At 39.2% G+C, this 25022-nt stretch overlaps 1 protein-coding gene across 2 annotated transcripts in view; it reads left to right on the forward strand.

Moving 5' to 3' along the window:
- Positions 1-8484: 8484 nt before the first annotated feature.
- LOC113112124 (potassium voltage-gated channel subfamily H member 4-like) overlaps positions 8485-25022 on the forward strand; it is a 44235-nt gene continuing 27697 nt past the window's right edge. Inside the window, exons 1-7 of one of the 2 annotated variants that reach the window (XM_026277571.1) lie at positions 8485-9030; positions 11793-12026; positions 15498-15629; positions 16078-16208; positions 19498-19738; positions 19904-20061; positions 20389-20596. In XM_026277571.1, the coding sequence (XP_026133356.1) occupies positions 8955-9030; positions 11793-12026; positions 15498-15629; positions 16078-16208; positions 19498-19738; positions 19904-20061; positions 20389-20596 (1180 nt within the window). In that variant the 5' untranslated portion in view covers positions 8485-8954. The remainder of the gene's footprint in view (positions 9031-11792; positions 12027-15497; positions 15630-16077; positions 16209-19497; positions 19739-19903; positions 20062-20388; positions 20597-25022) is intronic. The other variant, XM_026277572.1, reaches the window with a different exon arrangement.

Here is a 25022-nt window from a genome sequence, read left to right on the forward strand (position 1 = left end):
CCTTACATCCTTGCACGTACATCCTGATGTCAGATGCCATGTTGGGCCACAACAAGCATTCTTTTAGCTGCAAGAGGGTGTCATTGACCCCCGGGTGGCCAGCACCTAGTGAGGTGTGAGCAGAGTGGATGAGTGGAGTGCGCCGAGTCCTGTTGATGTATTGTAAGTTTGGAGGGAAACCCGGTGGAGCATTAGCGGGAGTCTCGGAGGAGGAAACGGTTTCTGGGAACCAGGAGATCGGGCTGACAATGAGCTTTTCGGGAAGTATTGAGTCGGGTTCTTCAGGACTTTCTTTGGGTGCGTAGCAACAGGACAGGGCGTTTGCCTTGATGTTACTGGGTCCAGGACGATATGAGATCGTGAAGTTGAAACGGGTAAAGAACAGTGCCACCGGGCTTGTCGATGGTTGAGTCTCTTGGCCATCCGAAGATACTCCAAGTTTTTGTGGTCGGTAAGTACCAGAAACGGATGTCTTGCTCCCTCCAACCAATGCCTCCATTCCGCGAGCGCTAGCTTGATGGCCAGAAGTTGGATGTTCCTGATGTCATAGTTGGCCTCCGCCGGGTTGAGCTTGCGGGAGAAGAAGGCACATGGGTGGAGTCTGCTGGGATTCCCCTGCTGCTGGGAGAGTACCGCTCCAACTCCGGTGGTGGATGCATCGACTTCCACGGTGAAGGGCTTGTCGGGGTCAGGATGAAGCAGGAGCAGAGCGGTAATAAAAGCTTCTTTCAAGTTGTTGAAGGCTTGAGTGGCTGCAGGAGCCCAGGACAGAGACTTGGGCTTATTCCGGAGGAGACTGGTAAGAGGACAGACAATGGAACTGTAATTTTGGATGAAACGGTGAAAGAAGTTGAAGAAACCGAGGAAACGTTGGAGTTCTTTGATGGTTGAGGGAGTTGGCCAGTTTCTGACAGCATCCACCTTCCCCTCATGCATCTGGATGCCACTGTTGTCAATGATGTATCAAAGGAACTGCATTGAGGGCTGATGGAAGGAGCATTTTTCCGCTTTCAGGTAGAGTTGGTATTCCCTCAGGCATTTTAGGACCTCCGCAACGTGGCGACGATGTTCGGTCAAGCTCCGGGAGTAGATTAGGATGTCGTCAATGTATACCAGGACAAACTTGTGGAGGAACTCCCGGAGCACCTCATGGATGAAATCCTGGAATACGGAGGGGGCGTTGACTAGGCCATACGGCATCACCAGATATTCATAGTGCCCTGTAGGTGTGATGAAAGCTGTCTTCCACTCATCCCCCTCATGTATCTGGATGAGGTTGTACGCGCTGCGTACAAACACAGATTCTGGGTCAGCCACCTCTGCCGTTCAGTCATTTACAGTCGAGCTGTGTCCAATTGCATGGGTTCGGAGGCTGGTTCTGGAGTACTGATGGATTCTGGTCAGCAGAGGGCGAAATTGTGTGGAAGCTGGTTCTGGTGCTCTTCGAGACACGACTGCATACGAGTGGCGAAGCGGATGGAGAGTTGGATTGAAGTGTTTAAGCCGGTATCCTTGTATGCAGCGAGATTGAACTGCACTTGTGGATCCAAACCCTGTCAGTAGGTGGTGATGAGGGCTTGTTCGTTCCACCCACATATGGCAGCAAGAGTCCTGAACTTCAGAGCATAATCATTAACAGACATCTTACCTTGTTTTAAATTATATAGTTTCTCACCAATCGACGAATCCCACACGGGTTTTCCATAGACTTCTCTGAAGTGGTCTACAAAACTGGGGTAAGACTGAATGACAGGGTTATTTTGAGTCCACATAGAATCCACCCATTGAAGAGCTTTACCTTGCAGTTGGGAGATGAGAAACGCCACTTTGGATCTTTCGGTGGGGTATAAGTGCGGCTGCATCTCCAGGACCAGCGAACATTGGAGAAGGAATCCACTGCATTCCTCTGCCAAGCCAGAGAAGGGCGCTGGTTTGGCCAAGGGACTGGCATGTACCGCCGGTGAAGAAGTGGTGAAGTTGTTACCGGAAGTGTCCGCTGGCAGTAGAGGTGATGAAGTGGTGGTGAGAGTTCACCGTAAGGCGTCGAGGAGGTCCTGGAAAGGGTCTGGTTGACTCGTTCTTGTGTAAGACGGTCCTGGTCTGGTCTTCTTTTACAGGACAGAAGGGTCGGAGACGAGAGATGGCAGGTAATGGTTTTATTTACACAAGCAGATGTAAGGAGGGAACTTGGAAACATTGGAGACAGGTAAGTACGATACTAGGAGTCATTGAAGTCAGCAGGTAGGAGAGCCCTATGTGCAAAGGAGACCGGACAGTGGTGAAGCTTGAGTGAGTGCCTTTTGAGTGTTGGCTGATGGGCACGTAGATGAGCGGCAGGTGTGTGTGATCAGTATTCCGGTGAGGGAGTGCGCTGTGATTGGGTGGTGTTGGAGCCTGGCGTGTCTGTGACATCTAGGAGGTATGAAAAAATAATAGTTACTGATTATCTAATAGTTAACTATATAATTATAGCATTCAACTAAGTGCTAGTTAATAATTTGTTAATTAGATTTTATTGTTATGTAATAAAAGTCAATAGAATATACATTTTGTTGATTTTCTAGTTATTTATTAATGATGGAAAACAGTTTAAATTGTTCTAAAGTGTTACCCTGAATATAATTAGTTATATACTTAGTTATATACTTTCAGTAGGGCAGACAAATATGTTACATGTTTGAAAGAAACTTGCATTTCACTGTAAGACTCAATCGCTGCACTGAGGCCGTGATGCAAAAAAGGTCCTATCTGCTGTATCAATCTCAAAATTTTGTTAATGATGAAGTGCCAGACAGTACAAATATTTGGAGTGCCACAGGGCTCAGTATAAGGTCCTTTAATTCTGTTTTGCACTTTACTGTATATGCTTTATCTTGGAGAAATTACCAGGAACCATGACATTATTTTTCATTTTTATCCAGGTGGTACTTTATATTTCCCCCAGACTAGACTTGCCAAGTTAGTAGAGTGTATTTGTGATCAAAGATTGGATGGATCAAAATTAACTTTTTTATATTCTGAGAAAAACAAAGGCATTAGTTATTGGATCAAAAACCTGAGATGATATAATCTGTCTTTGGATGGAATTACTGTCATGCTGTCTTCAACATTTAAGCAGCTGGGTGTTATGTTTGATAGCAATCTGTGCTTTCCCAGTTGTATTTCTAGTGTTTGCAGAATAGCCTTTTACTACCTTGCTACTAAGACACTCTTCTGGTGCTGAAAAACATATTAATGTGGTCATCCTCAAGACTGGATTACTATAACGTGCTCCTGGGAGTCCTGCTGGTTTAAAATGCAGCAGAAAGTGCTGAAGAAATGCGATGATATCAGTCAATTTTATCATCTACTTCATTGGCTGTTAGTCAGCCTGTCTGGACTGAGAAGTTGTAATGTTCAAGTGGTACGTAAACCCATTCAAACTTCACAAGAGGGCGCAAAATCCATTCCAAATTATGTTCTTCAATTTCATATGAAATCATACAGAAACATAGTTTTTTTAATATATATATATATATATATATATATATATATATATATATATATATATATATATATATATATATATATAGAAGGGGGGGGGGGAATCCATGCCCAGCAAATCATATGAAAATGTAGCAATGACATCTTTTTTCTTTTGCATTGAAATGTATTAAAACTGTTCAGACCTGTCTTGGTGTTTACCCCAATTCAATAAGATTTTAAAGATGATTTATAATGAGTTGTCTGATTTTTACACTAGTACACTAACAAAGAAGATGTACAGTATAGTGCTGGAAAATAATGCACTGAAATTCTTCATCACTAAAGAAATTGCCATTAACAAGATGTGAAAACAGAAAAATTGTTAATTCATAATACTGCACAGTGGTACATGGTGGTACAGAGCTGCACCAAAGCCCAAACAAAACAACGTTCCTCTCCAAGTAACCTGCCGTTATAGTGTACTGTACCTTCAAATTTCACAAAGTACTTTTTTTCTCTAGTTTTGTGGAGATTTTCTGTTGTGGTGGAGCAGAAAATGCTATTTTGTAGGAACAGACTTTTGCTGCATAGAAACCTTGATGAGTGTGCAGTAGGTTTGTGCCCTTGTTCTTCTGCTGGCTGAGGTCTGTCCTCTGTTCTTCACTGTATGTGGGTTAATATTTTTAGCAGTGCCCTATTTCTGATGGTTGCATTATTCTAGTTGCTTGATTAGACAAAACCCTGATAAAAATGGCCCTGGCTAAATTTATCACCACACAAACCAGCGAGAAACTTTTATTTTACCAGTGGATGGAATAAGTGCAATTCTTGGCACTTACTGACTGAAATATTCATCTTGGAATTTAAACTTATTTTTTAACTTGACAACTTTGGCATTTTATAATCATTTTCACAAATTTTAGACTATAATATGGACCACAAAACCAGTCTTTAATGTACATCTTTTGAAATCTGAAAGTGGAATTAGAGCTTTCCATTGATGTATGGTTTGTTTGGATAGCACAATTTTTGGCCGAGATACAACTATTTGAAATTGTCCAGATGAATTCTTATAAATGTATATTACAAATCAAAAATTAAATTTTGATATATTTACAGTAGGAAATTTGAAATGTCAGCTTATAAATCATACAGAATGAGGTTTTTTGAGAAAGTAAAAATGTAAAAAAAATAACTAAAATATATTGTTTTTGATGTTTAATGGTAGGTGATTTTTGTGGATGTCTTCAGGTATTTGGTCTTTTTATTTATTAGGGTTCCAACGGTGTTAAGGTGCTTTCCATTCGACTGTAAGTTCCCACTGATGTGCATTCACAGTTATCTGCAGTTATCTAAAAGTCAATGGAAACATATTTTCAATCTCTCTGCTCCACCATAGTCCTCCATACTGTGTTATATAAATTAATTATACACTGGCATTGGTCATGACTTTAAGTTTCATTTACAATTAACATTCTCATTCTGCATATGATTCATCTGTTGTATAAATGAAGTGAGTTTGAGTATCCTGAGCACACAGTTTGGGTATCCTTTAGTGACCCAGGAGGATTTACAAGAGTGCATCTGTCAATGGATACTGTGCAAAGTGCTTCCAGGGATTTCAGAATCAATCTGTGTTGCACATTTCTTACTGTGAGTGAGGGATACTGGGAAATTCCTCAGAGAAATTATCTTTGGCTCATCTGAACAGATGGAGGATTTTTCCTCCAAAAGATTGACTTTATTGCCATACAGATCTGTTTCTAAGTGAAATAAAGTTTTCCTTTTTTCTCTAAAACATTCTGGTACTTATATAGCACTTCATGTTACTGCTTCCTCAGAGTCAAACTAATTATATTCCTCATTTGTTTAGTAAGTCACTTTTGTTTGCCAAATAAATGCATTCAAATAGCCGATCAGCCCAAATTTTATGGTAGTAATAGTATTGAATTGCTTGTCATTGGTGCTTTAACACTGCCTCATTAAATATGAAATATGGTCATGACATATGATGCAATTCTTCATTAATTTCACCATTCATTTTTATTACGTAGACACAGGAGGTTAAGTGAATTGTATTAGAATTTCGATTAGTTAATTTTTGCAACTGACAAAAGGATTTTGGATAAGAAATGCATGTTTTGTACAGTATACTGGGTAGTATAATAGTAATTATAAAGGTTCTTTAAGCTCAGTAATCATTGCAATTTCCATGAATCAAATACATTCTCATATCCATACTTTTTTAGTCAATAAATGGAAAGCAAGCTTATGTAAGTCATATTTGTCAGCTTTGGTACGCTAATGATTTTTAAGCGGTTTCCGGAGGCTGTTGATGAATAAATAAAGCCATCACATTTGTTGATCATCTCTCAGAAGCTCTGACTGTGAACTGTTTTCTGGTCTAGCGTCTCTTATTTCAAAATGGAATTTGAAGGCAAAAGAATGCCCACACATAATCATAATTACATCTCAGCTACTAAAATCTATTGTGGAACTCAAACTTCCATCTTTCCGTGAAGAGTGATGGATACCTGTACCCACACATTTCCCATTGCTTTGGTTTTTAGGGTTAATAGGGAATATGAATCACATTCCTGTCACTAAATCATCCATAGAGGATGAGACTAACATACCTTGCTCATGCATTCGATTACCTGGACAAAAGCATCTGCTTAATGCTTAAATGTAAATATTTACACTGTGTGTGTGTGTGTGTGTTTGAAGTCAATAGGGTTTCAAAATACATGTGAAAATCTATTATTAAGAGCCATTCTGGGCTTTTCAAACCATTCAACAAATTGTAACGAAAGAGAAAAAAGTTATGTTTGTTAGTGTATTTCTAATCATGATTTTCACAATATGTCTGGTAACATTTTCTATTTTTCTATCTTCTTTTTCTATTCTCCAAAACTGCCTTTTCTATGTGGGGTTGTCAGGATGCTGGTGCTAGGGGAAGTAATGTCAAATGTAATAGGTCTACCATTTTATTTAACTTTTTTTTTTTAATGTATTTTTACATATATTTTTTGTATGTATGTCTAATTGAAACATTAATTTTTTTCTTATCTTATGAATAAATTGGGTAATGCATGAACTATCATGTCTGTAGATTTATTCACAATGTCCCTGAAAATCTCTATACTCTTGTCTGAAAAAACTAAAAGTTTTTGTTTTTGTTTGTTGTTTTTTTTTTTTTTTTGTTGTTTTTTTTTGTATACACCCATGGGAACTATTATCCATTATAAGTCATTAAATAATCTGAATCAATGACATGTATATTAGACCCTATACCTACCAAGCTTTTAAAAGAGATGTTTCTGAAAGTCATATAACCTTCTTCTTCTTAATATTATTAATTCATCATTATTACCCCCAAAACATTTTAAGATGGCTGTATTTAAGCCTCTTAGGGAATATGAATCACATTCCTGTCACTAAATCATCCATAGAGGATGAGACTAACATACCTTGTTCATGCATTCGATTACCTGGACAAAAGCATCTGCTTAATGCTTAAATGTAAATATTTACACTGTGTGTGTGTGTGTGTGTGTGTGTGTGTGTGTGTGTGTGTGTGTGTGTGTGTGTGTGTTTGAAGTCAATAGGGTTTCAAAATACATGTGAAAATCTATTATTAAGAGACATTCTGGGCTTTTCAAACCATTCAACAAATTGTAACGAAAGAGAAAAAAGTTATGTTTGTTAGTGTATTTTTAATCATGATTTTCACAATATGTCTGGTAACATTTTCTATTTTTCTATCTTCTTTTTCTATTCTCCAAAACTGCCTTTTCTATGTAGGGCTGTCAGGATGCTGGTGCAAGGGAAAGTAATGTCAAATGTAATAGGTCTACCATTTTATTTAACTTTTTTTTTTTTTTTTATGTATTTTTACAAATATTTTTTGTATGTATGTCTAATTGAAACATTAAATTTTTTCTTATCTTATGAATAAATCGTTGGGTCATGCATGAACATCATGTCTGTAGATTTATTCACAATGTCCCTGAAAATCTCTATACTCTTGTCTGAAAAAACTAAAAGTGTTTGTTTTTGTTTGTTTTTTGTTTTTTGTTTTTTTTATTGGTATACACCCATGGGAACTATTATCCATTATAAGTCATTAAATAATCTGAATCAATGACATGTATATTAGACCCTATACCTACCAAGCTTTTAAAAGAGATGTTTCTGAAAGTCATATAACCTTCTTCTTCTTAATATTATTAATTCATCATTATTACCCCCAAAACATTTTAAGATGGCTGTTTTTAAGCCTCTTATTAAAAACCACAACTCAATTCTATTAGTGTTACGAGACCTCAGTGCTGCCTTTGATACTACTGACCACAATGTTCTCTTTGATAGATTTGAAAATTATGCTGCAATTATTGCATTGGCATCATTCAAATCATAATTTTGTGACTGTTGTCATTTTGTAGCAGTAAATGAAGAGGTGTCATATCAATCACAAGTGCTGTAAGGAGTACCACAAGGCTCAGTATAGGATTGTTGCTTTTACCATGTACATGCTACACTTGGGAGATACCATTAAAACATGGAGTTAGTTTTCATGGTTACATAGATAAGGCTTAGCTCTCGAGGGGGGACAAAACATCCAATTTCATAAAACTAATGGAATCCATGTAAAAAAATAAAAATAAATTATTTTAATTAGTGGCTCTCCACACATAATAAACTAAAACACTGCTTAACATTTGATGTTATCAGTATTCTGTCATCAGTCAAGAACCTGGATGTGTTATTTGTCATTTGACAAATTTGTCAGTTTATCCTTTGAAAGCCATGATTTTATCATGCTTAAAACTGTTTTTCCTTCTGAAAAAATACCTAATGTCTAATAAATCATGATATATGCTCTCAGTGTCAAATACAGAAATGGTAATATCTGACCAGTGATAGTTTTTGTGTGTACAGTTTATGTGAACATGCTTATGTTTAATAGATTTCTTTTGAGAATGTGTGTGTGCTCTCATTGGATGATAAAAACTGGAGGAAATGAATAGTGGGTGTGGATAAAAAGAGAAGGAGCCAAGGAAGGAGGGGTGAAGACAAATGTAACTGTCTCTGTCGCTCTGCCACAGTGTGTTACAGAAAAACAAATCCATGCCGTTCTGAAGATGCACATCTTGTGGATTCTCCTCTTTCATGCAGGTGTACACAGCTGAGACAGACTTACCAGAAAAGACAAAAGAGAAGAAACTAAGTGGAAATTGGTTTGAATGTATGCACTGACATGGAATGAGGTTTGTTTCTTGGTCATACATCCACTGGACTCCAAAAGCTACCTGAGGAAGTATACAGCGAGGAGTCATTTTTCAAGGAAGTGTTTACTCTTTTAGGATGTGCTGTCTCTGCTGTACTTCACATTTTCCCTGGCCCCCCTTTCATTGGGATGTAATGAGGATTGATGGTTCATTCAAGCTTTTCCCTTAAACCTCTGCTGACTCTGGAAACCTGGCATCATGCCAGTGATGAAGGGGCTGCTGGCACCCCAGAACACCTTCCTGGACACCATTGCCACTCGTTTCGATGGCACTCGTAAGTACTGGCACAAAAGCACACACACCAAACCAACATTTTGCATCTGCATTTACAGTATTTACTTGTATATGTCTGGCCTTTCATAAATAATTTCCAGTCTTAAATAATTATCTGCGTTCCTATGGCTCAAACAACATGATGCTAGCAATGCCAAGGTCATGGATTCTGTCCCAGGGTTTTTTTTCCATGAATGGACCAAACTGAATGTACTTTTTTCCCCACCATATTTGCTATGGTAACTTTAACTTTTTTTTTTTTTTTAAGCATTTTCTGTTAAAATGACAAACTTTGTTAAACAGATATAGGTTAATTTTTTTTTTAATTTTGAATCAAATAGTGAGTTTACTGTTTATTTAACAGCAAAATTAAGGCAAACAATAAGCTTCAAAGTGAAAATCATTATCTAATAATAAAGTGTCATAAATGATTCAACAATGGTCCAACACAAATATCTATGTATTGTATTGCTGTACTACTATTTTACATTATACTGATTATTGTTAAATGTATACAGTATATATACTGTATCTGTCTTGCAGGTTAATACATGTAGACACCAGATACACTTGTGTGTTTGTTCCTGTTTTATCATGGGAGATAAATCTCTTGTTTTGTATAGCTCATGGCATAATATCTTTGAGATAAGTGTGTGTGTGTGTCATGGGAAAAGTGATTGTCAAGAGACAAAGCTGTTTGTGTTCATGCAATCCTTTTAACTTGACTTTACAAGAACTTTCTCAGGCTCCTAGTTAAAAGACTGGTTAACAGGTTATAATTCTCATTCATAATAATAAAACCAATAACTAGATTTTACTATCATCCATTGAACTATCTATGTCTAATGAGATTAGCATCAAATCATAAAATGCTAAAATATAAACAATTCACATGACAGGAAATGTGATAACAATGTGATAACAATATACTTTGTTTACAGTATTTATACTAAAACAACCAAATAAAGGCAGCTGTAGAACACATATCTAAAGATAAAAAATAGAATATAATCCTCCCATCTGTGCTGTCTTAATAGTAAAGAAGAAAATCCTTCACACAGCTTTCAAACTTAATCTCTTGTGTTACATAACATCTCTCTTGCACATACATTTCATGAACACTCACAGCTTCCTATTTAATAATATGCTATCTTACAAGATATTGTTGTAATCTATGACCTGAAGACATAATTATAAAATTAAACACAATTATGAGCATTAAAAAAATATTACATATTTGAAATTGTGCTATTATGAAATTGCTCATCTTCAGGGCATGATGCTAACCAAGTTTTGTGCGTGTGATGACATTAAAGTGCTAGTAAAAATGAACTGTTCTTATGAGTGTGCCAAATTTCTAACTTTTTTACCACACAAATCCATGGGCAGCCTTTCACTCTCAGCCAAAGGAAGAAGGCATTGTATTTGCTTGTGTTTTTTTTTTTTTTCTTCCTTTTTCTTCATTTTACTTATTGCCATTTTTTTAAAACTGAAGCTTGAATTGAAATAATTTAACATTATGAGGAAAGTAATGTTAATGATGTCTTAATGGGTCTTGATTGCATCTTAAACTATGATGAACACTAGAGACAGGTGATGTGTCAGTAATGTTAACTTATCCTCTTGAGACAAAGGATCTTTCCTCGTGATGCTGGACGCTTCTGGGTAACAAGGCACCAGTGTACTCATGGCCCAAAAATAGCTGCCCTCTTGTTGCCGTAGAGACCAGCTTTCCTGTGCAGTAGTCTAAGTGATGATAGTGTGTGAAACTGAGCTTTCGGTACTAACCAAAGACTTACTGAAAGAACTTTGGAATACTATTATATACACACACATAACAAACCTTTAATCTGATTGATTACTGATAAATGCTGATCATTTTACTTTTATTGTTTATAACCCTCAATTTTATAAAACAGTAACATGTAGATCAGGGCTAGTTGTCACACAATTTTACTCCACTGAATATTCTTCAGTGTATTTTATCATTCTATTTCTGGTGTGAAAATGTCCCCCCTGGTGTGTAAAACTCTTGGATGTATTTTTAAGATTCTATGCTGCAAATTCTAAATATTCAACACACTTGTACCTTTGAAAGTCCAGCATTTAGTTGATCCTGATAACTGTAACGTCTTTAAACACAATGGCTTTCTTCTACCATGAGGGGGTTTGGCATCATGACATTTGTGTTTCCAGATTTTAAAGAATTTGGCACATACAAATCTCCCCGGAATCCTGTATAAATCAACCAATCTGATGATGACTTTTTGTTTAGCCAATGGTCAACCAACGTGGATGTGACATCTGAAGATGGGACTAGGGATATAGCTGCTATGCTGCTGTTGATGTGGCACAGCAAGTACCGAGACTGCTTTGAGCATGCAAGAAATACTGTGTAAAATAAATGAAATACACCCCCCCCCCCCTCTATATAACATACATGAAATTACTCTATAACAGATCTATACAGGTGGAGCTGGTGAAGGTGTGGTTTTTTGAAGCATGCTGCAACTGCTACAGCAAGCACTAGCCTTGTATTTGACAAACTGAGCCATGTGAATGATGATGCAATTATATCAGAGATAGACAGACAGACAGACAGACAGACACACAGACAGATAGATAGATAGATAGAGAGATAGAGAGAAAGAAAAGAAAGATAGAAAGATACAGGCATAATACTGTACAAAACACAATACTCATAACTAGCTTTAGAATGTCCTTCTCAATATGAATAATCCTGATTTCTCTTCTGTCCCACAGACAGCAACTTCCTCCTCGGGAATGCTCAGGGTCACCGTGGCTATCCCATTGTGTACTGTTCCGATGGATTCTGTGAGTTGACGGGGTTCGGAAGAACAGAGGTGATGCAGAAGAACTGCAGCTGTCATTTCTTGTATGGCTCGGACACTAGTGAGCAGATTACTCAGGGTGTGGAGAAAGCATTGGAGAGCAAGGAAGAGTACCAAGCTGAGGTGCAGTTCTACAAGAAGAATGGTAATAATACTGTGCTGTACATTACTTGTACTGCAAGCAGCAGCCAATTTAATACAGGGCCCCCCAAAAAATTATTGTGTAGATTGTGAATGATTTCCAAGAACTGAGTTCCCTCACAGTGGTAGCCCTCAGTTCTCAAAATTTCCCAATTGCACATTTTTATTTGACACAAATAAGCTGATGATCTAAATCAGGTGTGTTAGATGAGAGGGACATAGAAAATGTTAGTGCCTGGGGGTGGGTGGGGGGTGGACTAGAACTGGGAACCACTGCCCTACTTCATCTACATTATATCACGGCTGTGACTTTGAGCAAAGCACTGTAATGAAATTTGCTGTAGTGTCTGTGCTATTAAGATTTAGAATTACTTTTAGGCCTTTTCCATTTTAGTAATGTCAAGTAAGGTTTATTTGTATAGCATTTTTCACAATACACATTGTTTCAAAGCAGCTTTACAGACTGGATAACTATATTGTGTACAGTATCAATATGATAGAAAATTACCCATCATTCACTTTGACTTTGTCACATTCACTTTTTCACTCCTGGTCTCCATCTCCCTGTACAAGATTTTGGTCATATCATTTAGGTAAAGTGGGACACTTCTTGTTAAACTTGTAACTTACATATTTTCATTATGCATTTTTATTTTAATAAATTAAGTTCTTATGTTATTTGGAAGTCTGTCTTGAATTTACATTTCTATTGCAAATTTGCCAGCAAATAGCAATTTATTTAATGAATGTGAGTAGAATTAGTGAAGGTTCATGGTGGGCCACTTTACCTGAAACCCACTGGTCCATGTTATCTAGTACATAAGAGCAGTATTTAAACACCTATTAGAAAAAAATAGGTATGTATTGTTTACATTTAGTGATCATTTCATGATGATGGATTCCTCTTTTGAGGTGTAGCCACGTTCACTAGGGTCCATTTTAGAGTCAAACTATTTCAAACTTAGTTTAGTGACAATGTACAGTAGAAGTAGGTAGCCAGTGTAGAGAAATTAAAATGGGGCTGATGTTATCATATATCTTGGCTCTTGCAAGCACTTTACCTGCTGCAAGCTGGAACTTATTTATAGAGCCTGCAGGTCATCCACTCAATAAAGCATTAGAAAAGTCTAGTGTTGAGGTCATAAATGCATGAATCATTTTCAGGATTAAAAACAGCATATGGTCACAGCTGGGTTATGTAATCACTTTTAAGGTGAAATTTAAAGTGATCCACCATTCATCATCAAAAGATTGCTATTAAACATAAACCCCCTTAACCTGTAGTAGACGATTTAACAAAACCGTGATTGGGCAACAAATTGTATTCTAATATTTGCACACTCACATGAGATCAAAACTGTACTCATTTTTTTCTTTTATGCATTTTAGTAACCTCCCTCAGTGTATTTTGCCATGTTGACATGGCATGACCGTTGGTGTTTCACTAATCATTGGAGGGAATACTCACATTCATTGGTAGCAACCTCTGTAGAAACAGTATAGTACCGTAGTGTTGTTTAGTGATGTGTGTGGTGCAAAAATTAGAGAATGGAGCACTTTTAATAACATGACTTATCAGCAGAGACAACAGGACAGTCATGTACAGCCAAAGTACACTAGATAGTTATCAGTATCTAAATCAGAGAATTTAAATTTCCAGAGTACCTGAGCACAGTCACAGAGCCAAGCCGAGACAGACAGATCTGCCAATCAAAATAAAACAGGCTGTAAAAAAGACTTTAATCTGATGTGAAACAAGATCAAACTCCCATACTTTGTAGCAGAAAATTGGCAAGCTCAATCCTGATCAGACCCCAGAGTGGACAATAACATTATTGTAAACATGTTTAAAAAGCTCAATGTTTTTGGTAGTTTAAAGGCTGCTGGATACCAGAGCAATCGTGTAGTGATTCTTTTATAAGCTCCAATGTAGAACCTGGACATATAAGGGGTCATGTGGCGTCGCTAAAAAGAACATTATACTGTGATGCCGTATCCTGGCGTGACAAGACAAAAACAATATAACCCATTACAAACGAGGCATTGGTTGCATCCAGTGGGGAGATAATTACTGATTATAATGTCTTTTTTTACGTGTTGCGTCGTACAGCATAAACATAAAACCATGTCTACATTTGTAATCAGAGAAACGACAAACAACAAGCGCTACTCTACAGTGCTCAAAACACGCATTTGAATCGTCAGTAGCAAATTATTTAAATATGAAAACATACTTACAGGCTGTGAGCGCCAGACTGACCTTGTAAAGTTGGAATTGCCCCACTTTTTTATAGAAACAACCGTCATGCACAGCCTTCCCAGGTCCAGGAAACAGTCATCTTTAAAATGTGCTGCACACATCTGAATATTTGGTTTGAACTGTTCTGGAACAGTGTTTTAAATACAACTTAACCACTGATTTTTACTTGTGTCCTCTTTTGGAAGACCAAACAAAGTAGTTTCTCTTTCACAGCGAAACACACAGCATATTCACATGGCGGTGGCAGCAACAATACTACTGCAAGAATCAAAGTTTCGCCTTTTTTCTTTGCGTGAACATTTTGGGCGTTGTTATGCAAATATTCCCACACTGTTAGGTAGATGTGGGGGCGTGTTTAAATGAAGTGTTTTAGGATTGGCATGGAAGAGTCTTTTATAATTAATATCTCTTTGGGTTTGATACTTTAGTCTTTGAAACCTTAGGGATCTCATCTATGCATGAACATCTTACACTCCAAAGAGAAAGGAAAACTTGAAATTGGATAATATGAGCCCTTTAAGGTAATCACATAAAGTAGCCTACTACTGCTTGTAACAAAGCTTAAACACAATTGTACACAATTTTGAATCGGAACTCTCAAACATTTCCAGAAAATAGATTACCTTCTCATTGTAAAATAAGGTAGATGATAACTGTGTAAAATTACAGCCCAAGATGAATTGATTAAAATTATAACAATAATCAATTACACTTGCAACAATTATAGAAGAAACACATTATTGGTGCCAATAAATTAGCCAAAATAATAAACCTAATTAGGGTAGAAGAAAATTCCTTTACAACAGCACAATGCTTTAAATAAGTTTAAAATGTTGTAATTAGTCTACATTAAACTATAATTATTTAATGGTTTACTTAATATAATATTGATATGGAACATATACAGTCTATGTACTATGTTTTTATGTAGTAGTCTATGTATGGAACGCACAACGAATAAAAAATTATAGATAACATCAACTGAGATTTTATTGATAGTTAAAACCATAGGAAAATGTCCCAAGTTTCCATTTCAGAAATCTGGTCAACTTATTTAATAGTGAAGTTGTAACTTTGAATGACTTCAAAATCACCAGCCCACTGCTAATGTAGCTTATGCAAAACTGTTTTATTGGATCGATAAGTTGATATGTTTATGTAGTAACTTTTTTATGTCTGTGTAATTCTGCAACTCTATTTGGTGTGTTATCACAGGAAGTTCGTTCTGGTGTCTGTTGGACATTGTGCCCATTAAGAATGAGAAAGGGGAGATGGTGCTTTTTCTTTTTTCATTCAAGGACATCTCAGAAACAAAAGACAAGAGCCATCACAGCAGCAGAACTGATGGTACTGTCAACACTACAAACTTTAGTCTTACTAATCTTTTTAAATATGGCAAATAGATAGCCTTTAAAAAATACTTAACATTTGAAATAGCATGTTTGGAGCCTAGAGGACACATGCAATACAGAATGAAAATTCTGTAAAATCAAAATATAGCCCTTAAGGAAACTTTTTAAGTGACTGAGCAGGCAGATGAGCTTCAAGAACAAAAGATGAAATCTTTTAGATAGAAGTTAAACCATTTTAGTGTGAGAGCCAACATCACATGCCGAAAGGATGCAATAAACAGTCTTTGCCGGCTTTAGGAGTAGCATCTACAAAACATCTGCTAAAACACATGCATCTTACATAGACAAATAAACGCATTCTTACATAGACAAACCTAGACCATTTAAAATTTTTATAATTTGTAAACTGTCAAGGCTGTTAATATTATTTTCATTTTGTACAGATAATAAGCCATACAAAAGGACCACTGGGAACTCTCATTTCAGTAAAGCCAGAAGGAGGGGTCACACCATGATTTATCAGATAACCAGCCAATTTACCCGTGACAGCAAAAATGATGTCAACTTAAGCCGGGTGAGTAAATGTATGAACGGCGTACTGAAATGATGAAAGTCCATTAAAACTCATTTTGTAGTAATCATTTCTTATAAAAGGGCCATTGGAAATACTAGTGGTGTAAACTGGATTTTTACAGTCACAATTTGATTAAATTAAGGGGCCTGTGATGAATATATTAATTTATGAATATATATTTTTGCACAACCAGTTATGCTTTAATTGTCTTACTAATGCAGCTAAAATATATCATTTAAAAATCAATTCAAAAATCAAGTTGCGCGAGATCATCTTTGATGACAGCTCACGACTGGCTTGTGTAGTGAGAGGAACAATGGCAACAGTCAAGAAAGTCTCATATTCCCAATTTCCCTTTTAAGACATAAACATCAAACTTAGGTACAGGTTTTTTTTTTTTATGCAAATATACAAACAGACATTTTAAAGTTCTTAAAACATATAAAATATTTGACAGCTTAGTGAGTCAAACAAATCATCTTGTAATGTAATGGATATATGAATATATATGTAGATCTTTATCGATTTATCAGTACATCACATCAGTAGTCATTTGATTGATGCATGAATTTATACTTTGGTTATGATGGTTTTTACAAGAATTGTTCTCTAGTGTTAATTTACTTGCATGATATCCAGACAACCTCAGTTCTAATCATATTGTTATACTTGTCCATTCTGTTCTTTGTTCTCCCTCATATGATCTGTGCACTAAGATGGCCATTTAACGTTTCTTTAACATTTCTTTTTTTAAAACATGGGGTTGAGTTTCAGCAACTGTATAGAGCATGATCTATGCAGGATTCCATTTTCCGCTGACCTTTTGACTCAGGAAATGTTCAAACAGTGTGAAAGGTGCAGGCCAGAAGTATAAAGGATGTGTAATCCTCCATGTCACATGGCCACTGCAGAACAGGAGGCCAGATTGGCAGGTCACATTTCCGATCGCTCCTGTGAACAGATGGCAATGTTTTCAGCACAACTTCACTCTCAGTAGAGCCACCTGCCTTCACTGCATCACACTCCAAAAGATTGAGAGAAAAATAAGCTAACAAGAGCATCACAAGCCAGGCTTAACAATAAGGATTTTTTTTTTTTTTTTGTGAATGTGAATGTGACCTACACATTTTTTTTTACTTGGTCCATTACAAAAAGAGATACATTATTTAGCTTAGCACCATGTTTGTGCCAGAATTGGATTGCCTCATGAGAATGCCCCCCTTGAGAATGAGGGTCAGCTCCTGTGGTCATGGTTCTCAGCCAGGAAAAGTGTGGATTGCCTGCTTAAGGAAGGGGGTGAGATGCTACCACAAGCAGAAGAGTTCATGTTTCCTCTGCACAGTGTCTAGTCTAACCCTAAAACGCAGGGTGCAAAGCTCGGATATCTGGGAGAGGCTCGTAGTAGATCCACTGCTCCTCCACACTGAAAGGAGCCAGTTGAGGTGGAGGTGTTCCAGCCCAGGCACATCCAACTGGAAAGAGACCCAGGGCATGCTGGAGGGATTATATCTCCAGGCTGGCTTGGGAACGCCTTGGCATCCCACAGGATAACTTGGAGGAAGTGGCCAGGGGAAAGGACATATGGGTGTCCTTACTTGGCCTTCTGCCAATGATTGGATTGATGTTCTCATGGGGATCCAGGTTCCAGTCCCATCTCATTTACCTTTTCCACACCTACCTCCTGGTCTACTGTCCATCCATTGAACCTGAGGGTCGGCTTGAACCCCAAGTTCAAGCCCCCAAATTGCAGTACTTCCCAGAGAGAGAATAACACAAATAGAAGAGGAGGTGGGGAGGTAGAGGGATGCTGCTTATAACTTCTGCTTATAGGCTTATAACGCTTAGTGACAGACCTGAATGATTAGGCTCCTCCCAAACCCATGTTTGGAACTTCATTTTGAATGCGTCTCCTCTGACAACTAGTGTTCAGATTTCGTCACAACCTAAATCAGTTTTGAGGGATCGCTAAGTACGATGCACAAATTCTACTGAATGAACCAAACCGGGTAACACATCTTAGGAGCGAGCAACTGAAGAAGAGAGGAGAGCTGTGATTTTTGGTGCTAATATTATTTAAATTGAAATTAGCTGACTAGTACTGTATCTGTTATGGAGCTACTCTATTTATGTCCTACTTGATGTGGCTTATCTTAGATTATATTATATAAAAAAATAAAAACAATTAAAAGTAATATATCAAAAAACTAGTTTATTTTTTCATATTTTTGTCTCACTAGAGTGTGCAGCACTTTTTCCCCACTTCATGCAGTGTCCTAAACAACATTTTACTATATTAAATGAATATTGTCATAATCCCAGAATAAAATATATTCATAGAGACTATTTAAAGGCATGAGGTTCGGATGTTTTGTTCAGTGACATCACGGGTCAATTCTTTAATCTTAATGAAGAGTGTGGCAGATGAGTGCATGGAGGATTAGAAACCACATGATTTTCTGCCTCAAACTAATCATGACCAAAGACCATGAGCTTGACCCTTTCCCTGACCTCTGTGATGTAAAAGTTAAATTAAAGAAACACCAAGATTTATCATCTGTCATGCAGTCTCCTTGCAGATAAAGATTACATTTAAAGATTGATTTTTCTGTTATTTTCTGAATAATAACAGATTATTTTGCCACTATTCCTTTCAGTGTTCCAAGACACTTACTGTTATTAAAACAGTGTGTCAGTAAATATTTTTTGTGTCTTTTGAATAGGATATATAGGGCAGACTTTAATTTGATTTATTAGGAATTTATTGGGCTGTCAAACTGTCTTCATCTGACTTATGGTAGTGGTTGCAAAATATGAAAAGAGAGTCGGTACAAGGTTTAGAATGAGATTTGGGTCAATTCTAAGGGTTCTGGTGATGTTTTTTTGTTGTTGTTTTTTTATCATTTTAAAAACAGTTATGCCTTGCCATCACAGGAATAAATTTAATTTGAACATATAATTACATAGAACACACGATTAAATAGAAAACCAAATTGCATAAAATTTCACATTATTTCAGTTTTATCATATTTTTAATCAAATGAATGCAGCTGGTAGTCACTGTTAGTGTAGTGTAAAGTAACAATGAATGTGGTATGAACAAACTTAATGAGTCATAATGAGTCAAAGTGGAAATGTTTGTGAGGTTGCTGTAGTATTTTTCTCATGAGAAACATGAGAATCATATAAATCTTCTTTCTACCTTGAAGAAGTTGAGATATATTAGGCTAAAAGAGAACTCATCTCTCAATTTCTTTGCTCTCATTCCTTAATCTGTGCCTCTCTCCCTCAGGACATGTTTGAAAAACCATCCTTGCCTGAATATAAAGTGGCAGCAGTCCAGAAGTCTCGATTCATCCTGCTGCATTACAGTGTGTCCAAGGCATTGTGGGATTGGATGATTCTACTGGCTACATTCTATGTTGCTGTGACTGTGCCGTACAATGTGTGTTTCACAGCGTACAGCGATGTGGAGACTGCAGGCAGGAGCACGATAGTTAGCGATATCGCAGTTGAAATGCTTTTTATTCTGGGTGAGTCTACTCACTGAAAGTGACTTTGTACCATCAGATGGTTTACACATAAATACATAAAACATCAGTTACCACCTGTGAGATATATATAAGTGTATATACAGTATGCTTCAAAAGAGACTGAGGCTTTCCAAGAAAATGTCATCAATCTACCTTCTCTTTCAGATATCATCCTTAACTTTCGCACCACTTACGTGAGTCAATCAGGGCAGGTGGTGTATGAGCCTCGTTCCATCTGTCTACATTATGCTACCACCTGGTTCTTCGTGGATCTGGTGGCCGCGCTGCCCTTCGACCTGCTCTATGCATTTAACATTACTGTTGTAAGTCCACATGTGTGAATATAGAAACCATTTTTCCAATAATATGGCTTATTTAAAAATAACATAATTGGGAGGGTATGATGGTTAAAAAAAAAATCTCCAGAGGTCATTTTCAAAAAAAGTTCTGTGATAGTACCATTATCTACACACAGTATATGAGCCATAGTACAGAAGGATTGTCATGTTTGTTTACCATGGCATTTTAAGTTTAGTTTTAGTTGTTGTTGTTTTTGTTTAGTTTTTTGGAGATTTAAAGTAAATTATGTGATTACAAGGTATTATTATTTACATAGGCTATTGACACACACACATTTGTGCTTGTTCAAGACATCTCTAGTGCACCTGCTGAAAACTGTGCGATTGTTGCGTCTGTTAAGACTGCTGCAGAAGTTGGACAGATACTCGCAGTACAGCGCCATGGTACTAACGCTGCTTATGTCGATGTTTGCTCTGCTGGCTCACTGGATGGCCTGCATCTGGTACATCATCGGGCGCAAAGAGATGGAGACCAATGCCAGTGGAGCCTGGGACATTGGTGAGATATTTATACACCATGATGAGTCAAATAAATCTTTAAAAGATCTGCTTGGTGTTCTTATCCTGTTATATGGGATGTTCCCTCGAAAAGTCTCACAGAACCAGATTTGGACTATCGGCATAAAGCCACATTAATTATTATTCTGGCCAAGAACGCCCACTTAGGAGTAGGAATAGAAGAGACCATCTGACCAATACATAAAGTGACCAGGTTCTGTCTCTTCATCCTGTTTAGGGGCAGCTTTAACTAGCTTCACAAACCACAAAAATAAACAAGTGAAAAGTAATAACTGCTCAAACATCTGTACAAAAAGCATAAGCAGAAAATAAGTTTGTGATCACAATGTTTATCTGTCTAGAAGCTTCCATTGTTTAACAGACATAACTAAAAGTTAAATACAGTTCCCTTTCGAAAGGGAACTCCATGCTGCATCCTGCAGAGGGCGCTATGGGAATGCTGTCAGTGTGGCCGGTGTCTGAAGCATGAATGAAAAAATGACAATGAACTTGACATTGGCAGACGAAAGCCTATGAAGTAAGCAAATGAGTGATTGCGGATATAAAAGGGCACCTATAAAACACGTCATACTCTTTTTTTCTTCTTTGTTCTGAAGTGTGAGAAGTGAGTAGAGAAAATGTCTAATGTTAGGTGTTAGGAAGTGTGCAGATCAGTGTCTGCGCTATTTGACACCTGATGACGCACATGACTCTTGTGTTTTGTGTTATGTATTGAGGCGAGGAGCCCTTGCGCTCTGCTCTCAAAGGGAACAGAATGCATTTGTTGTGAGCGTTTTTCGTTGAAAGGGAATGAGGACAATCATCTGCAGGTCAGGTGGGTGCTGCCTTGCATAGAATGTCTGTACTGCAGGCATACCAGGCTGATATACTGAAGGACCTAAACCAGGGTCAGGGCCTCTCCCCTGAGGCAGTAGTGGAGCTGGCTCTTAGGGCCACCAAGCAGACAGCTGCCACAATTGGTAGGACAATGGCGGCAATGGTGGCCATGGAGAGGCACCTGTGGGTGAACATGGTGGACTTCAAGGAGAAAGAAAAACGGTTTCTTCTTGCTACACCGGTTTCGCCCTCTGAATTGTTCTGCAAATCCATTAAGATGATGGGCAGTAAATTCAGGGAGGTGTAGGTGCACTCGGCAGCTTATAAATCTTTTATACGCCCCGGTCTACGTCTGTGCCCAAGCACGAGGAGGGACCTGGCCCATCCTGGTCTGCGGGTCGGAGACTAGTGTGGCTAGTGTGGCTACTTGCAGTCCTCCTCCTCTGAGGAGTCGGTCACAGAGTAGATGTGAGTGCAGAAATAGAAGGAAGGAGCTAAAGGGACAGTTCCGGCCTAGACAAGGCCTGGGGCATAAGGGGCCTAGTACCTAGTTAGTACCTAGTTAGGCTCCTTCTGTCCGCATGGTGACCCGCCCCCCACCCTCCTTAAACCTCCTAGTTGCACTTAGGAAATGGACCCTGAGGGCCTGACCAATGATGAGAATCCAGTCTGAAGATCGGGAACCAGGTTTCATTATAAGTTTATTTTGTTGGGTGAGAGTTGTTTGTGGCTTCCTCTCATTACGAGTGTAATTATTCTGAAGCCTCTGCTCTCCAGGGCTCCACTTAGACAATTTGGTACGCAGGCTCTTTTTTATGAGCTTCCCTAACTATCTTTAGCGCTGAGTGTAGTCAGGTCTTCTCTCATTCTAGAGAGTCGTCATACTGAAGCCTCCACTTTTAAGAGCTCAAATTAGGATTGAGTTTTTTAGGTTTCCTCTCATTTAAGAGAGTCATTCTGCTGAAGCCTCCTCTCCCCAGAGCTCAGCTTAGACAGTAATTTGAGTAGTAGGCTCTTTCTATTGACCCTCACTACCTGTCTCTGGCATTGAGTGTAGCTAGGTCTCCTCTCTGTGTAGAGAGTTTTTATGCTGAGACCTCCAATCTTAGAGCTCCAGACTCTGGCGGGTGAGTTAGTCTATGATGATCCTCAGCATGGCGGCATTGGTATACCGTTCCTATAGCGCCCTCTAAAGGATGCAGCATGGAGTTTCCTTTCGAAAGGGAACATCTCAGGTTAAGCATGTAACCATGGTTCCCTGAGAATAGGGAACGAGATGCTGTGTCCCTGTGCCATGCTTCACTATCATGCCTGTGTCTTCTTACACAAAAAGAGGATGACGTGTTCTACAGGTGCCTTTTTATATCTGCAGTCGCTGATTTGCTTACGTCATAGGCTTCCATCTGCCAGTGTCAAGTTCATTGTTGTTATTTCATTCATGCTTCAGACACCGGCCACGCTGACAGCGTTCCCATAGCACCCTCTAAAAGACGCAGTCTTTCGTTGCCTATTCTCAGGGTTACGTGCATAACCTGAGACGTTCCCTTTCGATACTTCACTCATACTGCGTATGGAGAAAAGCTCCTTTTTTCCTCGATACTGAAGCCTTTTTTCAATAAGCTAGACCACAACAGATCCGTGCTCCTGAGCCACTTAGAGTACCTAGGACTCAGGGTCAATTTTGCCAAGAGCTCACTGCTCCTATTACGTTCCTGGGAGCAGTTTTCGACTCAGTCAAGATGAGGGCGGTCATATCACCAGAGCGCGCTCTGGTACTTCAGCAGCTCACGGCCTCTGTCAGGAACAAAGCCTGTTTCCCTCTGAAGTTCTTTCAGAGGATGCTAGGGCTGATGGCTTCCACCTCCCCAGTTTTACAGCTCGGCCTCCTACAAATGCGGCCCCTGCAATACTGGCTGAAAGTATTACAGGAGGTTTCCAGAAGGATTGTGCTCTCAACAGATGCGTCCAACCTGGGTTGGGGTGCTCTGTGCGAGGGCAGACCAGCCTTCGGCTCATGGTCGCACGAGGAAAGCCATCTCCATATCAACTGCCTCGAGATGCTGGCAGTGGAACGAGCCCTTCAATCCTTTCAGGCGATCCTGTAAGGGCGCCACATCCTAGTCCAGTCGGACAGCATGACAGTGGTGTCCTACATAAATCACCAAGGCGGCCTTTCGTCCAGCCGCCTCTGCGCACTGGCAAAGTGCCTCTTGGAATAGGCATTACCCAGGTTGCGATCGCTCAAGGCGACACACATACCTGGCAAGACGAATCTGGGAGCAGACATGCTTTCACGTAGCAATGTCCCCTCGGACGAGTGGGACAGACAGTTCTCAAAATCTGGGAGATTTTCTGGAAGGCAGAGGTCGACATCTTTGCCTCAGAAAGCAACTCTCATTGCCCAACTTATTTTTCAAAGGAAACAGATCCACTGGCCCACAACTGGCCCAGCCTCCTTCTTTATGCTTTTCCCCCGATCGCTCTGATCCCTCGGAGGAGCGATCCCTCTGGAGGAGCCAAGTTTGGTCCTCTGAGCTTTTCAGGCTTTCCATGAAAGCCCCATGGCCGATCCCCCTGAGGCGGGACCTCTTCTCTCAGGCGAACAGGACAATCTGGCATCCACAGCCAGAACTCTGGGCTCTGCATGTATGGTCCCTCGATGGGAGCCTCTGAGCCTCCCCGGGGACGTGCTATACACCATTGCTCAGGCAAGAGCCCCGTCTACAAGACGCCTCTACGCCCAGAAATGGTCAGTCTTTGTTGACTGGTGCTTAGCACAAAACAAAGACCCTGTTGAGTGAGACGTATCTCCGATACTGTCATTTCCCCAAGAGAGTCTAGAAAAGGGTCTCACCCCTTCCACGCTCAAAGTTTACATAGCAGCCATAGCAGCATTTCATGCTCCTATTGCTGGGCCAATCAGTGGGTCGAAATAGCCTCATTGTGCGTTTCTTGAGAGGTGCTAGGCGGTTGAAGCCCCCACGTCCTCTCACCGTTCCCACTTGGGACCTTCACACGGTCCTTGGAGCATTCAAAGGAACTCCCTTTGAACCACTGCGGTCAGCTGACCTTCGGCCCCTAACGCTCAAAACCGCTCTGCTACTTGCTCTAGCATCGGTCAAGCGTGTTGGCGATTTGCAGGCCCTCTCGGTGAGCCCTGCATGCCTTGAGTTTGGGCCCAATGACTCTAAGGTCATTTTAAAACCCAAGCATGGCTATGTACCTAAAGTGCTCTCGATGCCATTCAGAGCACAGGTAATTTCCCTCTCAGCTCTGCCTCCGTTGTCAGGTGAGCGGGAGCTGGATTTACTCTGCCCAGTGAGGGCTTTGAGGATATACATTGAGCAGTCACAGCCGTTCAGGTAATCTGACTAGCTTTTTGTCTGCTTTGGTGGCCGCACCAAGGGGTCTTTGGTCATAAAGCAACGCCTCTCGTGTTGGAAAGTTGAAGCTATCGCTCTATGTTACTCCTCTATGGGCCTTGAGTGCCCCATAGGAGTAAGAGCCCACTCTACTAGAGGGATGGCCTCTTCATGGGCCTGGTCTAGTGGTGTCTCTATCAAGGACATCTGTGAGGCGGCTGGCTGGTC

This window comes from Carassius auratus, chromosome 12, assembly GCF_003368295.1.
Source record: "Carassius auratus strain Wakin chromosome 12, ASM336829v1, whole genome shotgun sequence".
Taxonomy (NCBI): domain Eukaryota; kingdom Metazoa; phylum Chordata; class Actinopteri; order Cypriniformes; family Cyprinidae; genus Carassius; species Carassius auratus.